Raw genomic sequence first — 22395 nt, forward strand, 5'->3', positions numbered from 1 at the left:
ATATCGGGCTCAGTCACTCTCACTTAATCATATCCTTACTTAATATTGATCTTGCTAAATATTGTGGCTCCTTTCAACTTGTCAAGAAGGTCGTTGACTCTCGAAATGGGGTATCGATTCTTCACTGTTATTTTTATTCAAGGCACGATAATCAATTCACATCCGAATGGTGAACTGCTAGGTCGAATCAAGCCTCGAGCCAAAAGGTATTCTATTTGGGATTGAATTTCTTGCTATTACTGAGTAGCATTATGTCTATATGGTGACTTGCATGGTAGAGCACTACCTAGGATAAGATCAATCTTATGGTCCTCAGGTCTAGACTGAGGAAGGCCAGGGGGTAAGTCTCATAAGACAATCAGCATAGGTAGCTAGAAAAGGATAAAGAGGCTCTTGCTTAGGTTTGTTAGTCTCAAGACTTGCCTCGACCTTGTTGATTATAACAAGATATGTTTTGTCATGTTTGTGTAAAGCTCTTTTAGCTTGGGTATGCGACAATAAAGGCCAAGAGCGAAGGCTCTTATCGCATTCCAAAATCATGGACTCAGTATATTGAGTCATAGTAATAGTGCACTCAAGATAATCAGGTGTGATCAATGCACCAAGTCATCCCAAGAATAATATCTTGCTCGCGCAAAGGAGTGACTAAGAAATCACGCCTCTTGACTAATGGCCCTATAATCACCTCAAGATCCTTCACCATTTGCAAAAAATTATAATGTGATCCTTGAAAAGCTGATTTGACTTTGTATTTTATTTTGATGGATGGAAGACCTAGTTCCTCAACCAAATGATGTGAAATGAAATCATGGGTGCTTCCATCATCAAACAAAACATTACATTCTTTTCCATGTAATGATGCAATCATGTGTAACAAAGAAGTACGAAAAAGAGATGCACTTTTACCTGAAGAGCACTTACCTAAAAAGAATGTAGTCGGTATCCTTGCTTTCCTCCTCATCTCTACCATCTTTGCTTGAAAGATTCATCTTGGGATCCTTTAGCAATATCATCATCGATATAGTTGACTCGTGTAGAGTTGCACTAGCCATTACCGTTATTACGAGGCTCGTCCTCCACTGCCTCCACTATTGTTGGTAGCATTCTTTCCCTGAGTACTTGACTTGTGTGTAGCAAGTGGATTCTTCAGACATTCAAAAGAATAGTGCCCCTTCTCCTTGCAACTATATCACTTGACAAGTATACTAGTTCTTCAATTTATATTTGATTTAGCAAGCTTCCAATTAGACCATCAACTTTACAAGTTGGGCCCTCCTTCTTGAAGAATGGAGTATGTTTCTTTGCTCGAGAAGTGCGAGTAGCAAAGCTTCTTATCTGTTTCCTTTCTTATTCTAATGCAAAATCCATAGCATCATAAGTTGTAGATGGTCGAAGCATGTGCACATCAGCAAAATAGTAGGGCGCAAACCCTCAATAAAGGTACGGCGTTGCTCCTTCCATGGTACTTTTTCAATGGTCTCTAATTGAAGTAGGGCTGAAAGATATTTCTCAGTGTATGCTTTCATTGCCTATGAGTATCCTCTTCAAACTGTGTAGGTAGGAAGCACTTCTTAATTTTGTCTTTGAATGCTTCCCACGTCTTTGGAATGCGTGTCCTTTTTGCAAGTACACTTCACCATAATTGTGCACTACTTGTCATGTGGCTCGCAACAAGTTTCACCTTCTCGATCTCTTGGTATTGTTCCCCCAAAAAGTATTGGTTGAAGGAACGAAATCGAAGCAAGTAAAGCCTGTCCATCTCTTCTTTTACCATCATACTTTGGAAAAGTAAAAGTTTTGCGATTGATTTTACCTAACTTCTTTTTATTAGGAAGCTTGAGTGCTTTCAGGATGGCCTTCCCCACATTGTCTCTGTCATCATTGGATTCATGCAAAGGAGTAGTGTTGTGGTGTCGCCGCAATGAAGTCTTCACATGATGCTTCTTCTTTCTTCGGTGCCTTGTTCTGCTTGTTCTAAGCTCATTACTGGTGGTGTCCAACGGTTCATTATTATCGCTTGTAGTTTGTGTCTCACACATGTAAACACCTGCTTGTTCGCTTCCAAAATCCTTTGGATTGCTCCCTTGCTTGTAGTTTTTCCCTTGAAAGATATCTTTATACCCATAAATATGGAATATACAGCATCAAAAAGACTTGACCTAGTGGATAGTCACAATTGTTAAGCATGCTTGGGCTAGAACAATACAGGGATGGGTGACCTCCTGAGAAGTTTTGAGAGTAATCTCAGAAGTCTCCTTCGTGCAGCCAATGGTGCCTTCAGTGCTAGGTATGCCAAGGACTATGGCTTGGTTGTTGCCTTGGTCGATTACTTTGGTGGAGCTTCGACTGATCGCACTGTTATTCTCATTGCACATTCTTCTCTTCTTTTTGGGATAATTTCCCTCCCCCTCCGTTTGGCGACGTTTTTCTTTCGCAGATTTGCTTGCGTCTTCTTCTATTTTGGATGGCAAATATTTTTTCACCGTGTTCCTTTCACAGTTTTTTTGTGCTTGCAGGTCTGCTTCCCATGCTACGAGTCTACGAAGCCTTTGGTCTGATATCACTACAACGGCAATTGCTCACGGAACCTGCAAATCATCGAAAACACAACAAAAGCTATACACACACAAATATGCACAATTTTTCAAGACTCACAAATGGAAAAGATATTAAGTGCGCTTGGTGCAATCTCCCCCCATAGGAGTGGTGCTCTCGTCCCGGGGCGCCAACTCAATATGTAATATGTTACTAACCTTGTCCAAAATCTAGGGTATGGAGCGAGAAGGTTCATAAATAATATGCATGGATTTCCTTTAAAAAATTCAAATATGCAAGGGAAAAATATAAAATTTCATGTCCCCCCTCCCACAAAATATAAGGTATATACCTTGAAAAATATGCAAGATTTTAAGATTTGTACATATTTTTCATAATATGCAAGGCCCAAGGGGGGGTAAAATAAAAAATACACTAAAATATGAAAACCCATCTCCTTTCAAATGAATGTAAAGTTTTCATGTGTTACCCAAATTTCAAGGTGTAAAGACATATTTGAAGCTCCTTTAGCGTAGAACACAACTATGTTAATTTGAATAATTTCTACGCATGGCATATTGTTAAATTCATCTCATATTAGAGATTTTTATAGGTTTTCTTACTAAAGGGAGTTGGCACCCTAGGTGCTCGTCTTCCACTTCCTATGTAGTTGATTGATTCAATAATTTCAATCAACAACTGATACAAGCTCATGCACATCTCCTCCATGCATGAACTGGAGATAAGCCACACACACACTTTTCAAAATAGCTTGTCTTTTCTAAAAATAGAGTCAACTTTTCCCATTTTAGTTAATATGCTTAGGCTAAGCCTCTAATGTTCCAAAAGTTAAAATATGTACATGAGCATTTGTAATTTCAAAAACTAGGCTTTCTGAAGTAAGCCTTGTTTATTCCCTGCATCACTAGTTGCACCTTATGTGCACAAAAATACAACGAATCATGCTTGTCGCCAATAGCCATTGCATGATTAGTTACTCTTCCTTTGAATTCACAACATCCATCAATAATATGAATATTTCAAACATAAGAAACCTTGGAATCGATCACCAACATTATTCAATCTTTCAGCATTTAAGCGATGCAAAATCAAAAAATCATGTGCACACATGCAACACATACCATCGCATGGTGCATAAACTGCTACACATACATAAAACCATACAAATGATGGTGCACACACTGCTACACATACTGTCATCATGTAAGTGGTGCACACATTGCTACACACTCATACGACTGTAGCCGTATATCCAGTCATGCATACGGATGGTGCACATGCTACTACACATACTATTGCTCGTCGCGTAAGTGGTGCACACATTGCTACACACTCATACGAATAGCGTGCACATGTTGCATTAGCTGTGCGACAAAATGCTAAATCTCACAGCTAAAATAATGGGATAATCCCAATTTTCATAACATATTAATATGATTTTTACTTTTTGTTTTTGTTTTCTCTTTCAAAACCCCCACCCCCCCTGCACTCCCTCCGCACTCATGCTCCCATGCCTAACTCCGAGGGGCGAATAGTCCATGGCCTATGGTGATAAGCAGAGGACCATCAACACTAAGATTTGAATATGTGCACACCCAAATGGCGTGAGCTGCTGTTGCTCCACAAGAAGTTTGGTTTTTTATTTGAAGGGAGAATACTCTCTTATGTGATTCAAAATTATCACCACCTCCCTTAGGCTAAGTTTAGACGAGTAGGCGCCCAACCTAGGCTACACATAGCCTTGTCCACTTGAAAGCATATTTGAAGTAATATTTGCAACCTATGGTGTTCATACAAAGTACCACCCACTTGCACATTTTCTACACAGCTTGCATGTTTTTATTGGTTGGCATCAAAGCGTGAAAGGGCTGGGCGAGGGTGCCGAGCGAACAAGTTTTTGCAAATCTTTACCAATGATGTGTCTCTCCACTTCAACCAAGGCTCTAAGGTGTCCGTTGGCTGGTGTGAATGCCATAGTTTAGCTACTTTCATCTGATTGAACAATTGATATGTGGAGTGAGTGTCGTGGGGGTCATTTATGGGCGAAAAGTCTCTGGCAAAAACTTTCTTACGTGAAAAGTGGTCCCTCCGACCATTCCTCAAATACTTACGATCGATGGAGTGAGTACCATCGAGGTCATCTATGGGCAAAAAGTCCCTTGCAAAAACGTTCTTGCGTGGATAGTGGTCCCTCCAACCATTGTCCCAATAGGGAGGCCCTGTTTGAAAAAAATGGCATTAGTTAGTCCTGTAGGGAGGGGGGGGGTTAAGGGTTGGAGAGTGGTATGGTGGTGGGCCTCATTCATTTGACACATGGCCATATAGATGTGACTGTGCATGTTGCCATGTGTCATGTGCATGCTCATATGTTAGAATATATCTTGCTCGTCTAGATCATTCTTTGATCTGGCACATTAATGCAGTCGTCTCTGCGATGATTGCAGAGTATGATGTTGAAGACACCCCACGATTGGTTGGAGGACTCCATATAGGTAGGTGCTGTGTGCTTCTGCGATGCATGGTCAAGATTAAGGTGAAACGGATGGCGAGGATGCTTGGCTCTGCGAACGGTGAGGACGACGAAGGTGATGGAGAGGAGAAAGGAAGAGTGCTGGCATGCGGCACATAGGAGTTTGTAGAGTAAGTTGCAACTGAGTTTGTAGAGTGAATAGGAAGTTGGATCGGTTAGTTACGTATTCATCGGATTGTTGCAGGATTAAGAAGAAACATGGCAGGCCTCGTAAGAGTGGTTCAAAGAAAAAAGAAGGCTCGAAGGTTTTGGAGCTGAGTGTAACGGTTGGTGTTGGAGGTTCTGATATTGATGTAAACTCGTTGCTTTCCAGACTGCATAAGTTTTTGGAAGAGGCTTGTATAGTAGGTTTGTGTAGTGTTGAGAGAGGAGGAGCGCTGTACCATCTACACTTTCAGATGGTCGTACAAATTAGTACAAGAAGCATGCAAAGCGTGAACCAGATCATCCAGAAGTATATAGACTGGGATGTAAATCGACCCCTAAGAGGAGTGATAATGTGCCATGCATTGAGGCAGAGGAATCTACACACGTATCAAAAGGGATGCTGGGCTACTGCAGGAAAGACTTCGGGCAGCCACATTTCAAGAGTGTATCGAAGGGTGTGAAGAAGGTGGAATTGTAAGCAGGGATCGAACTTTACGTTCGGTATGGCACCGATGAAACCAAAAATTGTGTATGTTTAACAAGTACTAATGTATTTGATCGGGCTTTTATGTTCTGGAAGTTTAAATCAGGATGTATGTATGCTGCAACGTTGAGCAAATGTCTTCTTAAAATGCTTCAAAGTGGAAGCTATTATCCGTCGGCTTCTTGGGTTATTCCCTATCAAGGCAAAGGTATGGATAGTGAAAGAGCAGAATGCCTCTGGAAGGCTATGGTATCTCCGTATGCAGTCACGCCTTATGATGTAAGCAATATTTTATTTTGTAGCGATGCAAGAGTCAGTCGGCCGAATATTGATATGCATATTAAAGGAGTTGTTGATCGTGGTTCGAGGTATTTCAATGAAAGCACAACGAATAGGGAGAAAAATGCAAACGTCTCGGGTGATGACGATTTTCTTTTCTACAGACGATTTCCTTTTCTACAGTGAGAGTCCGATTGGGAAGAGTGGCGACAATTCAGGATCAAGCTTATGGATTTGGTTCGACAAAGAGAATATCCCTCCAGAGATATTTGCTGAAGCAACAGTGGGAGTGACCGTTGATAGTGTACCTAAACACCGACTAGGGAAAGAGCCAAGTCAGTCCACGAGCTCGACTGCTCCTCGTGTGTCACCTTTTATTCCACTCATAACTGCATCACGAAAGGGAATCCAAATCCCTTGAAGATGTCTTTTGTTATTTTGTGAGCCTTCGGCCAGTGGAAAATGTAACAACTTATAATGCAAGGACTTGTAAGTAATGGAAGTTATTTTTGCTAAGAATTTTTCAAATATCTTTGTATCTATGATTTGAATCTCAATTTTAATTTGTACATCTATTGAATCGTGAAATTACAGTTGTCTTGCAAAAAATTACGGATGAATGGTTTGAGAGATCTAGATTTTTAATACTTAGGCTTGATCTGGGAAGAAAACATGCTGCATGGATTTTCTTCTTCGATCGTTTTCTCATTTTGATTTGCAAGCGCAAAGATTTTTAGGCAGCAACGAATTCATGAATTCAGCTCAACTTAGCAGGGAAGTGGCTTGGCTTTGTCTTCACCGATCGCCCATTCTCTGTGTATTCAGCGGTTCAGCTGCTTTGTACCTTGACAGACATTGAGCAACTTTGTGAACGGGCACACGCTTGGGCTTACGATGAGATTCAGAACACGAAATTATTCGCAGGAGGAAGCCTCGTGTTCGCTTCCGAGGCAGGCTGTCCATGAACACCCACTTAGCTCCTCTTTATCAGTGCACGACAACCGAATTAGCACGCCTAGGCGCCATCTTTCAGCGTCGTCCTTCGCTTCTTCATTGCAGGTATCGGTATTTGAACAGTTCATACCGTCAAGACAGCGCATTTTTGTTTTTTAGTCCGTCCAATAGAGAAGGGGCGTTATAATAGTCATCGTCTACAACAGTTCCATGGATGCCTACAGCCAAAATGACATGGCAATGGCAACGGACTCCCAGCCATTAGTCCGAGCACGGGTCATTTATAGTTTTGATGGAAAGAATGACAATTACGCAACAATGTACGTGTAGTGGCAAGAGTAATTTGCATCTAGGCATTGCATCCCAACTATCTTAATACCAAAATCAAATGAGTATGCTTGAAGTGCCCTAGAGTCAAATGATCCTTGGTTGGTCCCAAACCTCAAGTAACAAGTGTTTTAGAGATTCGACAATGACCCTCGCAGACCCCATCTCAATGCCCATAGGGTGCAGTTTGAGTAAACGTTGGAACCTTCTGGCTTTCTCTAGGAACGGCTGTCATGACAATGCGTATGACGGTATTCATATGTTGAGCATCACTGAAGCTCAATCTTCCAGCTTTCTAGATGTAGGGCTATTGCAGCTTGGTGTGCTTTGTCTTTGTGATAAATATCAGGTTTTTGGCCAATTTCATTATGAGTGGTCGGGAGCTACTTTAATGTTTTGCAAACGTTTGACAAAATCTGTCTAAGCCAAGAGACTATCATTGGTTGCTTTATCTTTCTAATTAGAATAAATAGCTTGAGTAAAAGCACAAAGAGAGAGAGAGAGAGAGAGAGAGAGAGAGAGAGTTTATTAAAAGTTTTCAGAAGACTGAAGGGTCTATGAGATTGAAAGAACTTGATACAATGAGCTGAATGGGTGGAGCATCTAAGCAGGCATCAACACCCAAGATGAATACAACATAATCATTGAAACACCAATGCATACAAATATTTGAGCCCAAGGATAGGGTGGAAACTGTGTGTCGCATCACTGTGATGATCCTTTGGAAGTTGGTAGAGGGGTCAAGCCCACAGGGGAGCCTGGAAGTGTACCAGGTTGCGGTGGCATAAAACCTGTGATAGAGCACTGACAACGGTTGGTGGGTATGCGTGGTCCGCAGTGGTCTTCTCATTGTGGCCTTGTGCCGAATGAGTGTCATTGTTACCCCCGTTAGCCATGCCTCTGGTTTGGTGAACATGGAGAGAAGGTCCCCAAGCGTGATCTGTGCATCAACCGTTGGCGAGTGTGTTGTGCCTCTCGCTCTGGACCTCGGTGTTGGAAAGGTCACCTCCCCATCTGTAAGGCCCCAAATGAGGAGAGCGTGGGGGAGGGAGACCTAGGGCAGAAGATGCCCAGAGAAGAAAGAGAGAGGGGGCTGCCACATGGGCAGCACCTCACAAGAGAAGAAAGCTGCAAAGGACGGAACCTGTGGAAGGAGCAGAAGGCGGGGACAGCAAGCCCTAGATCTGATCTGGCAGGGCGCGATGACATCAGCAGTGTACGGCGTAGGACACGTGGCTGGGAAGAGGACCTGGCAGAGGTGCAGATATGGCAGGACGTGCAGGCCCAGATATGCAGCAGGAAATGTGGCTGTCAGTGGGCAGGAGGCAGGCCTTTTATAGGCTGTATACTTGCCTTGAAAGGAGGGCCAAAGGGCCCTGGAAGTTTGGGCCAAAAAGCCCTGGGAAGTGTGCCCTTTTAGGGCTGGACCAGCCACAGACTGGTCGGCCAGTCTGGTCGGCCAGTCTGTAACAGGCTGGTTGGTTTTTTACCAGCCCCCTTGGGGCCTATAAAAGGAGAGGCCCTGGGCCTCATTTCACATCACTTGGTGCAGCAGTTCAGGGAGCAGAAGGAGCAGCAGATCAGCCACTTGTGGGTCTCTATCCAGAAGGTGACAAGAGAGCTGCAGAGCTGCAGACCTAGCTCAGAGTGCTGCCCACCTAGGCTGGTGCAAAGACAGCAAGGTGTTGTGATCTAGACGGAAAGTCTACTTACGCTCAAGGTGGAGCACGCGGGCTCGAGTCTAGAGATAGCCAGCAGATAGGAGAAGGATCTTGTGGTAAGATTAGAGGACCAGACCATTGGTGGGACTTTGGATCTGTCTCTTTTGTATTGTGTCCATAGTTGTGGACGGAAATATATATTTTTTGGTGGTTTCTCTATCTGGTTGGTTCATTGTCTATTGATGAGTCTGCACACCTATTGTATACACATAAGTAAAGAAGTTTGTGATTCCACACCCACACCGCACACTGTGTGAGCTCCTGGGCATTACTATAAGTCTTCCGCTGTGTGTACCCTCTCTTGGGTCATTTCTAACACTCGGCTTCGCCGTTTCTGTGGGGTCTGTTGGTCCATGCTGTTGGCTAGAAAAAATCAGTGATCATGCTCTGGGTGGAGTTAGGCTGTACACCCCGATCTTGCCTGTCTATGTGTCAGACCGCCTCATGAATGAAAGTCACTAGGTATCTTTGATTTGGGTAAGACAGGAAACTGGAGGGGAGTCTGAAACCATCCTTGAAGAAACAATGGTAATGACCTCAGATCTCATATTATAGAGGGCATCTCAAAGCGACGTGCTTGTCTGCTGACTCGATCTCATGCCGATCACATAGAGTACAGATGTGACCCTCTCTAGGTATGCCCTCAACCCACCCATTCTCAGTGCATAGTCGGTGAGGTGGTGGTAGTGTCGCAACCACGAGGATGATGATGGTGATGATGCTAATGATATGACACTGCAACCGAGGCTTAAGCTGATACTGAAATGGAAGCTGAAAGTGAAGCTGAAGCTGAGGTTGAGGCTGCTGAGGCTGAGTCTGATCTAAGACTGAAAACCAGAGGCTGGTAGGGCTGTGATGGCTCCCTTTTGAACAGCTGTGCTATCTGTCTGTAATCCACTACGGTTGCAGCAACTATTGAAGTCCTTGATCGATGGTGGTTTGGGCTGCCTTTGCTGCTTGTCTTCCTTCTTGAGCTTCTCATCCTTCTTCTCACCGTTGTCCCCTCTTGCCATATTTGCTTCTTGTGTTTTTATCCTTTGCAGATTTTTATTGATGAAGTTATGGGGGAGAAGGGCATACAGCCCTTCACACCTTCCATTTCTGCAGCAAGCCTGATGAATCTTGACCAGGTGTCTTGGAAGCTTTCTTAAAGCTGTGGCAGTCTAAATGCAAGCTTGATGGCGGGTTGGCAGTGGCACACTGGAGCAAGCAATTGCTGTAGTCAATTGATGGCGATTTCCTCCACAATTCATTTTTAAAAGAGTATGAAGCATAATGGGCTTGTTTCTCCTAATTAGAATTATGAGCGCAGGAGCGACTAGCATTTGCAGGCTGGAACAGCCAATGGATGGTGTGCGGAAGCATTGGGCTGGAATGGCCAGTAAATAACGAATACCAGCAGGCTAGAACAACCAGTGGATGGTGAACACCAGTCGATGGCACTTTCGAGGAGACACGGACTGAAGGAAGCTCCAAATATGCTATGGCGACTGAAGGCAGTCGCAAATATTGAACAGACTATGGCGATGGTGAATTGAAGGCAGACATGGGAGGGGAGGGGAGCACGTGAGGAGGGGGAGGGAGGAGAGTAATGGCTCTCTGGTGAGCTGTGAAAATATCTCGTATCTGCGTCTGTCGAGCCATCTCGCGTTGTGATGGGGGACGCGGTCTCCTCGATCTATGAACTCTTTGGGCTATTTCCAGGGTGACCCCTTGTCTCTATCGGTCCCCCTTGAGGAGAGCTATGATAGGTCGGACCTCAATAGAATGTGCTCTGGGCATGCTCAATCTCGTGTGTGATCTTTGCGTCCCTCTCTTAGTGGTACCGCGTCGGCTCTCTTTGCGGATCCAGGCTGCCCTCATATCAGGTAGCTCCTCCTCCTCTACTCCACTGTGTCTTGGGGCTGACTCATTTGTATAAAAGTCTGTGACGCGTCGCTGTGTCCGGTCAGCCTCCATGTCCTGTGGTCTAGCTGCCTCATGTTGCTTTTTGATCCATCGCAGTAGTGTCTCCCTGTGCCGGCGCATCTCCATCAGATAGAGACCAATACAAACCTGGTCATGGAAATGGATTAGTCGTGATAGTGGACCGAAGCCACTCCCCTTCAGGTAGAGACAGTGGTAGCGTCCTCGTATCTTATAATAGGCTGGGCAAATACAGAGAAAATGCTCCTTTGTCTCAACTAACGATGTAGGACGCTTCTACAAGGCAAGGGAGAGGCTTGTGCTGTCCACTGGAATGCAGGTTTACTACGTGAGTGAGAGAGTGAAATCTAGGAGTGATAGATCCTAGAAGAGAACTGAGAGATGACTGTAGTATAGAGCTGAGAGTGAACTGTAAAAGATAACTGAAAAGAGCTGCTGAAACAGACCCCAAACCTTACTCCGTTCTCTGTCCCGACTCCCCGTTTGATGCGCTGCGTGGACACCTTCCTAGAGGGACGATCTGGTATGTACCTTATGTTCTTCATTTGAGCCTTTATAGCATGCTGTGGAGAGATTCTACTCTGGATTTGTCTCAGGTAATGCGAGATTGGAAGGCATTGGCCTTCTTCGAAGGTAGAAGGGGAAGTGAGGGTTCTTCTTCAAATCTCGGCCACAGATTGCTGGAAGGTGATGGACAAAGTGTACTAGAGCCAGAAGAGTACCTGCTTGAGAGCTCAGCGAGAGTTCATGGTCCAGGTTATCTGGAAATATTCATTGGTTGCGGACCTTGCCAAAGGAAGGACTGGTTGAAACAGACCCTCAGAGCAATGTGCCTAGAAGACTCGAGGTTGTTCACTCATTATGAGGGGGACAACTTGAAGATCGTGAGACGGCTGGATTGCTCAAGTTCAAAGGCGGGAAGGTGACTGAAGGTGGTGGTGCCAGGAGGTGCTACCAGAGATGGACCTCTGTACCATGATGGTGTGCGGAAGCGGAACTAGACCTGGTGGAGCAAGAGCCATTGGATGAAAAGCCAGGAAAAGATTACGACATCACAGAGGACTACAACCAGGGAGTTACTGGAGCATTGTCATCAATGTGTTGGCATTGGGCCGAGATGTGTCGGTGAGAGGGGGTGTTGGAAAGGTTACCTCCCCATCTGTAAGCCCCCATATGAGGAGAGCATGGGGGGGGTGAACCTGGTGTTTGAGAGATGGCCACATGGGCAGCATCATGGCTGCCATGAGGGCAGGGATCAGATACAGAAAAGAGAGAAGAGGTGGTTGCCGTATGAACAGCAGCAAGGCTGTCATGTGGACAGCACTGTTCAAGACATACTCAGAGAAAAGTGGTGCAAAGACATGTGGATATCGAGGACTGGCTAGAGCATGACCTGCGCAAGGATGCTGAGCTGAAAGACTGCGATGACATGGTGCTGACATTAGCAACAGTACAGACTGTCTGCAGCAGGTGTACGGAACTATGGCAGGTGTTTTCAGGGCCTGCACATGGCCAGGACAGAGGCGGGACTGTTGGTGCAGGAAGGTGCCTGCATGGAGGATATGGAGGGCTTTATGCCCTCGAACAAAGGCTGAAAAAGGGCCTAGGAAAGACCCTTATATAGGGCACTGGTTGGGCTGGTAGGTGCAGCCAACTAGTCGGTTTTAGGGCAGACTGAAAGTCGGCCAGACTGGTTGGTTTTTGCAGCAGCCCTTGGGGGCTATAAAAGCAGGGCCTCCAGGCCCTCATTTCTCATTCTCTGGAGCAGCAAACCTACAGCAGACAGGAGCAGCAGTTAGGGCTTTCTTGGGCCTACTCCCAGGAGGTGAAGTAGACCTACAGAGAGCTGCAGACTGAGCTAGTAAGTGCTGCCTACCTAGGCTGATCTACAGGCATTAAGGTAGAGAGAACCATTCTGGACAGAAAGTCTACAAACGCTCGAGGTGGAACATGCGGGCTCGAGTCTAGAGATAGCCGGTAGATAGGAGAAGGACCTTGTGGTAAGATCGGAAGACCACACCATTGGTGGGACTTTGGATCTATCTCTTTTGTATTGTGTCCATAGCTTTGGACGGAAATATATTATTTTGGTGTCTTCTATATCTGGCTGGTTCATTGTCTATTGATGAGTCTGCACACCTATGTTATGCACATAAGTTTAAGAAGTTTTTGATTCCACACCCCACACCACATTGTGTGAGCTCCTGGGCAATTCTATCAGTCTTCCGCTGTGTGTACCCTTTGTTGGGTCATTTCTAACACATGGTGCCCTATCCGGCTGGAAAAATTCAGTGATCATGCTCTGTGTGGAGTTTAGTTGAACACCTTAGGGCCTAGTCTCATCTATGTGTCCTGAGCAGCTTGTCTCTGTGTAGTATGCCCTTATGAATGAAGGTCGCTAGACATCTTTGATCCCAGTGAACCAGAGGCTGGAAAGGGGTTTGAATCCGTCTCTGAAAAGGCATTGGTGACAACCTAGGATCTCATAGCACACATTGCATCTGAAAGCAAAGTGCTCCTTTGACTCAATCTCCTGTAGATCACATAAGGTGCATAGGCGTTCCTCTCTGGGTATGCCCTCAGCCTACTATCTTTGTTTTAGTTGGCTTTGGCAATCATCAATGAGACACTGAATACAATTGAAGACTTTCTCAATAAATCAGTCCACTCATCCTCTCTGAGGTCTACTGCCCAAAATGCCCAAACCGGTTAGCCTAGTGGAGTCTTCATTTGAACAAGTTGAATGACGGACTACCATGTATATTCCCAAACATAGTATCACCCGAACTCATTGATTGCAGTTGCAAGAAGATTTTAGTAATGCAAGAAGCTCTTAAACAATCTAGCCTTCCCGAGTGCTGAGTCATAATGAGATGTCCTCTCTAGTATGCAAGCATGCATGCATGGATGCATGTAGATATGTACATAATACATGTATCATGTATGCGTTTTATGTAGCATGCAGGTTTGCGTACACTCATATTTATATTACATATATATATATATATATATATATTTTAACGTACTCGCGTGTGTACGTGCATATAGGTTTTCATGCATGCATGGACTATGTACATGTGTACATATATATCTGTTGAGCTTTCTTTTCCCCAGATGGCTTGTAGGTTTGTGGATCTTGGGGGGAGAAAATTTTCAGCTCTATTGCAATTGTCTTAGTTGATGGGCTCCTGACTTGATAATGGATATTTATTTCAAAACATTTACAAAAACAGCCTCAATACGATGCGGCAACCTGTTTCAGAGTAACCTTGCACCTCTCTGTTCTTCCAATTTCAGTCTTATGAACTGGTCAGTTTTCAACTAAAAACGATGAAATTTAGGTCTATGCTACTAATAAGATTGGATGAAGCATTACTGAATTATCTGGATTGCTAGCAATGGTTGAAGTCTGGACATTTTCTGTTTAACTTTGAGCTGCGTTAAGACCCTAAAGTAAGAAGCTCATGGACTGTTTGTAGCTAGCAGACGCGGAGCAACAAGATGATGCCCTTGTGGACCCTCTTAGAGTATCTGCTGTTCTTGATCCTCTCACTGTGGACCCTCTTAAAGTCGCTGCCGTTCTTGATCCTCTCACTGCTGATCCAATGCCAGATGTGTTATCACGATCTTTCCGTCGAACAAGCTCCAAAGTAAGCTTAGATAAGCAGGCTGAAGCTGCTGCAGCTGATTGGGAGGCTCATAAAACATCCATAGTGCAACGATTCACGTCCAGCGACACAATCAGAGTCTCCGCAGTGAGTTTTATTGTAAAATATAAGTTATTAGTTCAAGGTGGTCTTATGTGGCTATGTCTAACTACTTATGTTCCTTCCTGTTATATTTTTGTATAAGAACATCATACTCATTTCTGAGATGTGAACAATTACTCCGCCTTTCCAATGGAAGGACAAACATTAGGAAATAGTATTTTAGATCATGAGTTGTATGACATCTTTGTGACAGCAATATTTCTGAGTTAAGAACCTAGTTCATGTCTTGATTTAACCTTTGAATTTTGATTTGCTATTTCCATAAGCTGTCATGGAAGCATAAACAATTTCCTGTTTTGAATGTTATATGTACTGGTTAAACTTCTGAGTTTGTTCTATGCTCATCCAGAAAGATTATCTGCCTTTTTTCTCAAGTAAAGGCCAACTCCCATGAAGCGGAAGCATTACCCCCAAACACAAGACACATATACGGAACACAACTCAACTCTATGTGCTTTATTGTTATAACAGTAAGTAAGGCAACACAGATTTGCAAGAGATCTCAGATGTGCAGCCAAAACAGAATATAGATAGAGGTAGATAGCAAGTACAAAAACTGCCACAATATTGTCTGTACACAAGCGCAGTTGTCCGTACATCTGACCTCAAACGTGAGCATCCGTACAGTCTGCTTGCGTCAGCTGTTCACTGCCTCTGTGTATTGTGTACACACATTCCCTAACCTCGTACTCGCAGCCATACTGGTCCCGTATACACAGCAGCAGCAGTAATCAACTGTACATTTGTACGGACATCAACAACCAGCGGGTGATGGTCCGTACAATTGTATGGAACAGCAACCAGCAATCTGTACCAGCCCGTGCAGCCGTACTAGTGCGTGCAGCTCCTGCGCAACAGTTTGTACCCGTCCGGAATTCACACCAGCAACCCAAGCTCCTGTCGACTTCTGTCCATTTTCCTTGCCTGAAGGCTTCCAAGGTCCTCCTTGCCAAAATGGTTTTGCATGGGCCTGCCACTTGGCAGCCCACGTCTTGGTTTGCCCCTAAGCCCTAGTTGGTCAACACCAATGACCAACTTAGAGCTCATTTGCCCCCTGCCCCCTCTAGTGGGACCAAACCAATGACAAACTTTAATTCCTAAGGTTCTTTGGGCCCCTCTTGGCCCTAGATCTCTCATTTGCCCCCAAGGCACAAATGCTAGGGGTTCTAGCGCATCCAGCAACAACCCATGCCCTCGCTCCTTGTTTTCCCAGGGTCCTGCCCACATGTAGGCCAACACAGAAATCACGCCCTCATGACATCTTGAATGGTGTGGTTCATCTGTTTTGCAACTGGATTTTGCCATGGAGTACGAGGGAACGTGAGCTCCCTCTTGATCCCACGTGTATCACAGAAATCCTGAAAATCACGAGAGATATACTCTCACCATTATGAGTCCGTAGGCATTTAAGCGTTCTACCTAACTGATTTTCAACCAAAGCCAGTTATTTCTGAAATACCTGGAACACATAGCTCTTCCGAGCCATAGCATAAGCCCACACTTTCCTAGTTGCATCATCAATGGAAGCCACATAGTATTCAGCCCCACCTAATGACCGTGTAGGCATGGAACGACATACGTCTGAATGCACCAAATCAAGCTTTTCAAGCTCTTTCTTTCTCCTTCTTTTATGGCCTGATTTAGTTTGCTTCCCATAGAGACAATGCTCACAAACTTCTAAGTCAGAAAAACTCAAATGTGGTACATAACCCAAACAACATAAGAGTTTCAGTCCATTCTGGCTCATGTGTCCCATTTGGCAATGTCACAAAGATGTACTTGGCTGCTCGGTTATTGCAACAACATGATCAGATATCCTTGATATATGTAAGGGATACAATGTCCCACAATTGACACCTCTTGCCAAAACCATAGAGCCCTTGTGAGTTTTCCAACTTTGAAAGCCAAAGGTGGTGTGAAAACTAGCATCATCTAGTTGACCCGCTGAAATAACACTCTTGGTCAGCTTAGGCACATGTCTCACATTTTTCAAAACAAATGCAGATCCATTTGTAAAAGAAAACTTTATGTCACCTGCTTCCACTATGTCACATGCATAGTTATTTCCAAGATGCACAAACCTATCTTTCCACTGTCATAAGTGGATAACCATTCCCTATGGGGAGTAACATGGCATGAAGCACTAGAATCCAAAATCCAATCCTGGGAATATGCATCATCTGGAGTGGTAAGTAAGTCTGCAGGTAGACTAGACATGAAGAGAATGTCATTGTTACTATTATCAGTGACTCCATTGATCTCCTCGATCTTCATTTTTCCTTTGTCCTCCCTGAGAGTCTCTTTTTTCTTATTTGCACCCCAATTTGCATTCTTTTTCTTATCCTTTTACTCTCTTTTTAGCTTGTAGCAATCCTTTTTCATGTGACCCTTCTTGTCACAGTGGTAACTCTCAATGTTCCGAGCCTTGGATTTGCTACGAGACTTCCCTCTTTCTTGGGACTTCCCCCTGAATTGTGATTTGTCCCTTTGCACATTTAAGGCTGCATCGTGCTTGTTGCCATCCATAGACTTCTGTCTAATCTCCTCGGCCAACAAGCTACCCACAACATCATCAAACTTCAGTACTCCACTAGGTGCAGAGTTAGTGACAGCTGCACGGAAGGTATCCCATGAGGATGGCAATGAATACAAGAGGAATATTGCCTTAGTCTTTACATCAAAATTCAGCTTCTGAGCCTGAAGCTGACTGAAAATGATATTGACTTCATTCAAGTGAGAAGCGATGGAGATCCCTTCCTTCATCTGCAGCTCAAACAACCTCTTCATGATGTAAACTTTATTAGAGGCAGTTTCCTTCTTAGAAGTGATACATAATTTCTTCCATAAATCTTTCGTAGTCTGCTCATTTACTACTGTGAAATAAACTGACTCTGCAAGATGAAGTCTAACAATAGACTTTGCTAATGTATCCAACTCATTCCAATCATCATCAGACATATCTGTAGGCTTAGCTGCAATCCCTATCAAGGGTTCAATCTGCTTCTTTTGAATAAGCACATCCCTTATCTGTTCTTTCCACAAAGAAAAGTTTGTCCCATCAATCTTTTTAATGTCGAGATTCTCATTTTTAGACATTGCAGAGGATGCCATGATGCAAAATCCCAAATGCTAGTGCCTATTAGAGAGAAATCACACCAAATACCAGGTGCACCCAAATGTGTATGTCAAGATGGAAGGTAGTATCACCAAACCTCAAAGGCTCAAAGCATAAAAAAATGCAGTTGACTCATGTGCATATACTATGCATCCATATGAGCAAATCTAGCTCAAAAGAAACGCCAATCTGCAATGACAAAACAATGGCAGTGCCAATAAGAGCCAAAAGCCTCAAGCATAAACACCGTTTATGAGCATATGCATCAACAGTATCTCATCCAAGAGAGCATAGCACAACCAGTGCATCCGTTGCAATATGTCATAGCTATCCGTCAGCATAAAATAGCATCTGTGTGCTAAACATCCATCAATAGAGCATCCCACAAGGCAATTTGGGTCTATCAGTGCATCCAATAGGAATTGCAATGCATCCAAATGGCCAATAAAGCATCCACTGTAACTCAATGTAAACCACAAATGAGTGCACACGGCTCAAACTGCAACTAGAGTGATGTGCATAAGATATATGAAAAAAAAATCGCGGTCTCACGGCAATGACCGCTAGTGAAAATAGAACTTGGGATGCCTTAAAAAATGAGCGTCACTGCATAATCGGGCTCAGTAAGAAAATTTGCAAATATCTCTTTTCTGTTGGAACTCCAAAATCCCAATCGATGGATGCGAAACAGGGAGTCAACCCTTACAATCAACCTGTAATAAAAAATTCAAAGGTTTGAACCTTTGAATGAATTTTGTCAGAGAAACAGACGATTTGACGTTTCAGAGAGATGGAACTTCTCCAAATCTCCACTGAATCGTGCAAGAGCTGACAGATAGGGCCCTGTTTATGGACCTCCGGAACGCAATGGAACATACCGTTTTGGAAACCGTGGTCCCAATCACTGAGTCCAACACACGGATTAAAAAACGTTTTTGCAAACTAATCTGTTTGCAAACACCACCGGAGTACGAATGATGAAGAGCGCATAAGTTTAGGACCTTCTGAGTCCACCGGAACTGACAGATCTGCGAATGGTTGCTTCAAATTTGAGTTCCAACACATTGACAGAAAAACATTGAAGCAAAGACAATGAGTCAGAAATTCAATGAAATTCAAGAATGAAGGGGTTTTCGAACTCCCGAAGTGCAATGGACACCAAAAGCAGGCAATGGTTGCCTCTACAGGTCATTACGGACTTTCAGCAGTCGAAATGAACAGGGAATCATAAAAAAACGTCTTTTTCCTCCAAAACCACCTACAAGCCACTCAAAGAACTTTCCAAAGGTTTCTGCAAGGTTAGGATGCAAGTAAAGTCACCCAATGGAGCTTCTCCTTCCTCCAACAGAGCTGTAGCAGCAGACTTCGGGCTCCAGGCACACACGTGGGCTCAGCTAGAACACCAAAGCTTTGATACTAGTTGAGAGATCTCAACAACGGAAGCGGAACGGAAGAGGGTGAGAGAGAGGGAGAGCGAGAAGAGAGTCACACAAGTTTGGTGGGTGCAGAACACCCTAATCTTCTATGTCATCCATATATATATGTGTTTGAGTATTGTACATAGCCGGGGTCAAGGTATAGTGGCCTTTAACCCCCACAGGGTACAATGTGATCGAAATAGGATTAGCTATCAACCTTGTAAAAGGAAGGCTATAGTGTGATCCACACAAACCACAAAGGTACCACATATTTTATGGGCTACCAATCCTCATCATCCCTCTACCCTTCCAAGGCAGGGGATAAGATAAAATGGCAGAAGGGGAGAAAGCTTCTTCTTCTGATTGGCAGCCTAAGAAATTGCTTAAGCCGAGACCTATGGCCAGTAAAAATTAGACGGATACTACATCCACTCTTAAGGAATGCTCCTCTAGCTGATGGTTTTGGGGTTGGTAGGCTCTAGTCTGTGGTGGTTCATGCAGATCCACTGCATCCATCACATATTGACAGCTACGTCACATCCTGGTGCAGCCATGCATGTTGAGACTTAAGTTGCAGCCCACATATGCTTGATTGTACATATGTATATAGCGCTTGAATGCTTTTCATATAATGTTCAAGGCCTCTGTAACGTAAATAAATGGAGGCTGGTATGGGATTACATTATTACTAAAAGCCACATATTATCTGCTTGCAAGAACATAATCAACAATCTCTTGTGGGCTATGAAGGTTTCTTTGTAGGATTTCAGGCCATTCTTCCTTTTCAGGAGTTGCTATGCTAATTCGTCTCATGATTTTAGGACAGTCTTTTAGTTGCTTTCTACGGGCTCGTGGAGGTTGCCTTGGGTTGTGTTCACAGGCAGGAGAGCCAAGATTGTATGAGCAGCGTGGTTAGAAAGCTCTCTAGGTGTATGCATTAGCTTGTGATTGAGCTTGGTTTGAGCTCCGAGCTGGTTAAAAGTTTACTCATGCTTAACTATGATTGCGTTGGTCTGTGAACTGTGTATTGGTCTGTGAATTGTGTTTCGAGAGGTCTAGTTGGTAGAGAGATCCACTGTGGATTTTTGCAGTTCAAATTTATGCTTCTGAAGTTTGGGGACACGGTACGCAAGTACCGACGTCTCGTACATCGGAAGAAGCATGCATTTCTTCGTCGAAATGAGGAGGAGCTGCTGCACATCTTGTACAGCAACAACTAGGATTTTTGGCGGAGATTCCTTGAGCATAGGTCTCCATCACCCCTCACCGACACGAGAGTCTGGCACACGTATGCACACCATCTTTATGATGTCCCACACCAGCCCACTCCAGATCTCGTACACACACCTTGCCCCACCACTTGCACGTTGTTCACTAGAGGGGGAGTCAAGGACGCGACATTGAAATTGCACAATGGCCGAGCTAAGGATCACGAGGGGCTATGCACTGAGTTTATCGCATATGGGATCGACACGTTAGCCTCGATCCTAGCAAAGCTATTCAATGACGCTGTTTGCCTTGGCTTCCCCCGCACTTGGACACTGAACACCATCACCCCCATCCACAAGGCAAGGGATCCCATGGACCCGAGTAACTACAAGACTATCATGATTGGACATGTGATGTCCAAGATCTATGCAGCTGTATTGGATGCGTCGGTCAACCTGTTCGCTGAGATGAGAGGGCTCAACAGAGCAGAGGGTCAGGCCGGTTTCAGGTGAGACCATGGGACTATGGATCACATACTCATTCAGGAGTGTCATTGAGGAGGCTAGATAACGGAAGGAGAGGGTATATTGCTGCTTTGTGGATTTCCGCAAAGCCTTTTACACAGTACCTCGAGCTCGTCTCATCACACGCCTACAGACATTGGGATTTGATCAAGAGATCATCTGGGCAGTCATGGCACTGTATGAGAGAGTCTCAGGCCGAGTTCGGACATGCGTAGGTTGGACAGATGAGATCTTGAGTACCATAGGGGTCAAACAAGGTTGTCCCTTATCATTGACCCTGTTTGGCCTCTACATCGATGAGCTTGAGACTTTCATGGGGGCATTCGGAGGGACCGGTTGCTCACTTGCCGAGACATCATTAGGATTCTTCTTTATGCAGATGACGTGGCACTCTTGTCGTCCACACCCGAGGGGCTCCAGCGACACCTGGATGCACTGCGGGCTTTTTGTTTATCCCATGATTTGGAGGTCAACCTTGGCAAGATCAAGGTCATGATCTTTAATACCTCTCGAGCAAACATGCAAGGGAAGCAGTTTACTTTTACTTTCGGTGGGTCACGAGTGGAGATCATATCCTCATACACTTACTTGGGGGTCATCTTCTCCGGCCCGATCTTCACGATGAGACCAGCGATGCAGGCCATACTGAGCAGGGGATACGCCTCACTGGCTCGGCTAGAGAGACAATGCTTCCACTCCCACTTTCAGGACCCTCGGACCAAGGCTCTTCTCTTCGACTCCTTGGTCCGACCAACCGGTATGTATGGCAGCCCTTGTTGGGGGCCTGACATGTCAGAGATAGAGTGGACATGGGTGGAGCGCCCGCAGATCCTCATGCTCTCATTCATGATCCGGGGGAAACCGTCTGTACCACATCACATCATTTAGGCCGAGTTTGGTGCTTCTCCACTCTAGCTAGATGCAACCTTTCAAACCATCACATATCTACACCGGGTTAGATCATATGGGGACTGCACATCAGGGAGACAGAGGTTGCCATGGTTGGCTCTCGATTCCTCCATGAGGTTGGCAGCAGAGGGAGACGAGCGATGCCGGTATGCACGGACTCACAGATGGTTTGTGAGACTAGGGTTCCACATCGATAGGATATCTCCTTTTTAGTACAGTTTAGATGCCCCTTCGGTACTCCCACCCACCATCCCGATCGGGCCACACACCAACGAGGTCATTCAAGAGGATCTCTTGCAGCTACACTCCTTTAGGACCTGGTTGGAGCCGAGGGAGCTTCAAGTGAACCTGAATTTCTACAGAGATCACTGTCTTCGTATTTCGGAGGAGGGATTCATCACACCACCGGGGTACACTGAGCTTCATATGCCTCACTCAGCACGGATCTCCATCGGACATTTTCGGGTATCATCACACCGCCTCCGCATAGAGAGCGGCAGAGCAGAGGGGATTTCTAGGGAGCATC

General features: G+C 44.7%; 1 protein-coding gene and 1 pseudogene across 2 annotated transcripts in view; both read left to right on the forward strand.

The window, feature by feature from the left end:
- The first annotated feature begins 105 nt into the window (after positions 1-105).
- On the forward strand, positions 106-6182 carry LOC147895331 (uncharacterized; annotated as a pseudogene).
- Positions 6183-6672: 490 nt separating this feature from the next.
- LOC147895332 (uncharacterized) overlaps positions 6673-22395 on the forward strand; it is a 212144-nt gene continuing 196421 nt past the window's right edge. For both annotated transcript variants that reach the window (XR_015542004.1, XM_087383874.1), the window contains exons 1-2: positions 6673-7055; positions 14404-14679. Coding sequence is in view for 1 of the 2 variants with exons in the window: in XM_087383874.1 (XP_087240000.1) it covers positions 6891-7055; positions 14404-14679 (441 nt within the window). In the remaining variant the exon portion in view is untranslated. The remainder of the gene's footprint in view (positions 7056-14403; positions 14680-22395) is intronic.

The sequence above is a fragment of the Dipteris shenzhenensis genome, chromosome 13 (genome assembly GCF_047967505.1).
Source record: "Dipteris shenzhenensis isolate YYH24624 ecotype China chromosome 13, Dip_SZ_1.0, whole genome shotgun sequence".
NCBI lineage: Eukaryota > Viridiplantae > Streptophyta > Polypodiopsida > Gleicheniales > Dipteridaceae > Dipteris > Dipteris shenzhenensis.